The sequence below is a fragment of the Tubulanus polymorphus genome, chromosome 8, assembly GCF_964204645.1.
Source record: "Tubulanus polymorphus chromosome 8, tnTubPoly1.2, whole genome shotgun sequence".
NCBI classification, from domain to species: Eukaryota; Metazoa; Nemertea; class Palaeonemertea; order Tubulaniformes; family Tubulanidae; genus Tubulanus; species Tubulanus polymorphus.
In genome coordinates, this window is record NC_134032.1 from 3,249,227 (window position 1) to 3,253,638 (window position 4,412).

General features: G+C 42.5%; 1 protein-coding gene across 1 annotated transcript; it reads left to right on the forward strand.

The window, feature by feature from the left end:
• The first annotated feature begins 2,344 nt into the window (after positions 1–2,344).
• LOC141910029 (uncharacterized) lies at positions 2,345–3,235 on the forward strand. Its single transcript, XM_074800718.1, has one exon. It carries the CDS (start codon positions 2,345–2,347, stop codon positions 3,233–3,235), a length of 891 nt encoding a protein of 296 aa, XP_074656819.1.
• Positions 3,236–4,412: the final 1,177 nt, after the last annotated feature.

A 4,412-nucleotide genomic window follows, 5' to 3' on the forward strand; every position in this document is an offset into this window, starting at 1 on the left:
CAACTCTCGTATAGAATATAGTACGAAAAGGTGCGTGTCCTTATTTACTCGATGGACATCCCGACAACACTAGCAACCGTTATCGATATCAATAGGCATACTTGTAATATACACTTGAAAATAAACCTTCGCATACTGATTACTAATACGATACGTTGACTAAAAACGATATAAAAGAAACGTAAGGCGTTCTCGAGCTCATCCTCAGGCTTCAGATCCGAAAGCTAGAAACTGGCTTGGAGCTTAAAGCTTAAACTGCGGTCCGATGATAAGTTGGTAAGCTTGAACTGGTAAGCTGGTTGATAAGCTTGCACAGAGTCGATGTTGAAGCTGAAAAACTGGTTCAAGATTCGCAGACACAAGCTTCGGCGAGCTTGTCCCGGAGCTACGGCTAAAATCTTCGTTGAATAATTTGGACATCTCGCATTAGCTTGAGGATGAGCTTGAGCAACGAAATCAAATTCCGGGACCCGGAGGTCCGGAGGAGCTCAGAGAGTAACACACGTACCAATAGTGAGCGGAGAACTGTCGAATCTCCGGCCGCGAGCCGTATTTATAGGCGATGCAGTGACGTCATAATCAGCTTGGGATGCTGATTGGACCACTGAGGCAGAGCGCCGCGCGGCTAGAGACACGATCACATACAACGATTTAACAATAATAGAAACAAGTACAATACTAATACACATATATTGAACAAAACACTATACGATTCACCGATTCGTAAAATCGTCTGTAAACCTATTCCAACTTTATCTTGACAGTGCTAACACAAAAAAAAACAAATAATATCTTTACATACACCATTACCATCCGGACGGGACTCGAGCCGTGCTGACTCGTACAGCGGAGCACAGCTCGAGCTAAAAACAATATATACAAACAGCCGGTATAAAAATAGATCGGATACAAAAAATATTATAGCCTGAGTTATAGCTAAATCCATTTGTCAAAATAATCTAAAATCTATAAAATAAAATGATTGTCATGCAATGCTACGGATTAATACTTAATATCGAACACGAGGGATGGTATAGGGAGAAAACCACCATCAGCGCTGACCCAGATTGGTCGACCTGACACGACCGCAATCGCTTCCCAGCAATTTTCGCCACACAATCATAAGAGTCAGATTAAACCCACACAACTGTGGAACTGAATCAAGAATCAAATTAAACCCACACTACTGTGGAACTGAATCAGCTGTCCTAGAACAAGCTATAATTCCACGTAACTCTTTCGTTTTTACGAGTTTTCAAAGGATTTGGAAATCGAATATAAGGAGCAATAGTTAATTTTTTCAGGATAAAGTAGAGAGAATCCCACAATGATAAGAAAAAGTCCGAAAATGTAACTTCGAGATAGTAGTTTATTTCAACGTTTCAACTATATCCTAATTGTCATCTTCAGGAATCGAAGTTACGTTTTCGGACTTTTTCTTTTCTTATCATGTGGGATTCTCTGTACATCCCGTCAACACGGATATAGTGTTCTATCAATCGTTTTCAGCATAAAATCGGGTAGATGTTAGATCCTATAACCGACTCGTCGCGCATGACTGTCTGGAATTAGAAAACTCTAGATAAATGACTAAAAAATCGGGATTCGAACTGGCAAACACGAGAGTGTAAGCGTTGCTAGCTTCCGGAATCACCAATTTTGTAACTACATGTAGCCTTACACTAAGCTACCGACGTATGTTAAGAAAGAAAAATTTTGAGTCCCAACTGCAAATAACAGTGTAACCCCGAGAAAGTCTTAAGAGAGGGCCCTTTTTATAAGTTTTTATGGAGCAGAGTTTAGTTCATGTATGTCTCCAACGACAGCCAACGCCAGAGGTGGTTTCGAACTAGGGACCTATTTGTTCCCAGTCCTCCATTCAACAAACTGAGCTAACTGCACAGGACGATAAATGAAGGATATTTCGTACAATTTCACTTTAAGAAGTAGATCATCCATGAATTATTTCATCGAGGCAGGAAGAAGTTATTGTCACGGAATTGACCGGTTTAGCTGCTAATAATAGGCCTAATACGTCTCGCGATTAGTTACACAATAGGATGATTCATCTGATATTTCTGTGAGGAAAAGTTTTCAATTGAAAAAATGAGAATCAAATTACGATTACAATAACTTTAACAAATAGATGAATAAAGACGTCGATAAAGCTAGTTTATGTCACTGTTAAGATCGAAGTCAAACCGCTTCGTTTTCATTAGGCGTTCGATTATACTTGCTCACATTGTTCGAGAGAAAAATCTGAATCCGAACGACGATGAATTCTAGCAGCGATATCTCCGCGATCAGTCGACCTTACAACAGCTATATAATACTGATGTCCACGATGAACGAGACGGGTCGCACGCGTCTGCTTTCGCTGGTATTGTTACCGATACTATTCGCGTCGGGTGCGTTCGGGAACACGTGCACTTTGCTGATAGCCGGCAGCCGACAGTTCCGCGCTTTGTCCTATTCGAATTATCTCATAATGTTGTCGGTTAGCGATATGCTCGTCTGCGTCGCTTTGGAGGCGATGCCGCTGTTGCATTTCTGGCTACGGGAACTAGGCTTCGGCGGCGTGCTTCTAAACAGCGCGGCCGCCTGCGCCGTCTATGAGGTCGTGTTCCTCGCGTCGTACTGTAACAGTTCCTGGCTCGTCGTTGCTATTTCGCTCGAGCGTATGGCGGTCGTTTCGTTCCCACTGTCGTCGCGCCTAATTTGCACGAGAACCTTCGCGCGAAGCGCCGTGGCTTGCGTCACGGTCGGCTGCTTCGCCGTGTCGTCGGGCTTCTTCTTCAGCATGCGTTTTAAGGTATCGCTGGGTTGTTACACCGTACCGGGTCGGCACGACGAATACATGACCGCCGTCGGAAGTCTATGCTACTTCGTGCCGCAGTTCCTGATCGTGGCGGCTAACACGGCCATCGTGGTTCTACTCTTCGCGCGTAAAGGCCCGCGCTCGACCGATAGGAAGTCGGCCACCGCTACCCGTACGACCGTCATGCTGGTCACCGTATCCGTCGTTTTTACGGCTACGACTTTCCCGTCGATGTTAATCACGTTGCTGAACAAGCTCGGAGTTCATGTAATCGCAGACGAGAGAATGGTACAGGTCGCCTCGCGTCTACAAGCCCTGAACTACTGTATCAATTTCTACGTATATCTCCTACTAGGCAAAGACATGCGCGCGTATTTTTGTCGACATTTCTGTAAATGTTCAACAATTCGTCACTAATGTCGTTTACAATCCACATAAGACCGTAAATGCGGGTAGTGCATCCTATGGCCAAAAGATGCCTTTTTGTCCACGGTCGTTTAGCGCCATTCGTCACAATAGATTACACTACAACTTTAAAATATCGACAACCCAGAAGTTCTCAGTAAGATATAAACGCTGTAATGCTGCTATAGGACGGTATAAATAAGATATATACCCCAGAAAGCTGCTATAAGACTGTCAGTAAGATATATACCACAGAAAGTTGCTATAAGACTGTGTCAGTAAGATATATACCCCAGAAAGCTGCTATAAGACTGTGTCAGTAAGATATATACCCCAGAAAGCTGATATAAGACTGTGTCAGTAAGATATATACCCGGAAAAGCTGCTATAAAACTGTGTCACCCCAGGAAAGCTGCTATAAGACTGTCAGTAAGATATATACCACAGAAAGTTGCTATAAGACTGTGTCAGTAAGATATATACCCCAGAAAGCTGCTATAAAACTGTGTCACCCCAGGAAAGCTGCTATAAGACTGTCAGTAAGATATATACCACAGAAAGCTGCTATAAGACTGTGTCAGTAAGATATATACCCCAGAAAGCTGTTATAAGACTGTGTCAGTTAGTTATATACCCCAGAAAGCTGCTTTAAGACAGTGTCAGTAAGATATATACCCCAGAAAGCTGTTATAAGACTGTGTCAGTTAGTTATATACCCCAGAAAGCTGCTTTAAGACAGTGTCAGTAAGATATATACCCCAGAAAGCTGTTATAAGACTGTGTCAGTAAGTTATATACCCCAGAAAGCTGCTATAAGACAGTGTCAGTTAGATATATACCCCGGAAAGCTGCTATAAGACTGTGCCAGTAAGATTTATACCCCAGAAAGCTGCTATAAGACTGTGTCATTTAGGAGCAATAAAAGTTAAAATAGAGGATGTGTTTGACGAAGATCAAATTGAAATCTATCGGCCAATTTGTCCGTCGGTCCTATACTCGGGCGTCAGTCATCACTGGGTTCATCTCTAGTTTGGTGGAGATTACCAAACTGCAGGCATTTTACACAAAACAGAATCCGTTTATACGAATAGAAAAAAAGAAATGTCCCCGAACAACAACTAAAAACAACAAGCAACGTGATCACAACTGATGTAGAATTTATTAAACATTTAAGAAAGAGGAATAAAGT

Coding starts and splice junctions, on each gene's coding strand:
- LOC141910029 (XM_074800718.1), top strand. CDS start 2,345: ATGAACGAGACGGGTCGCACGCGTCTGCTTTCGCTGGTATTGTTACCG.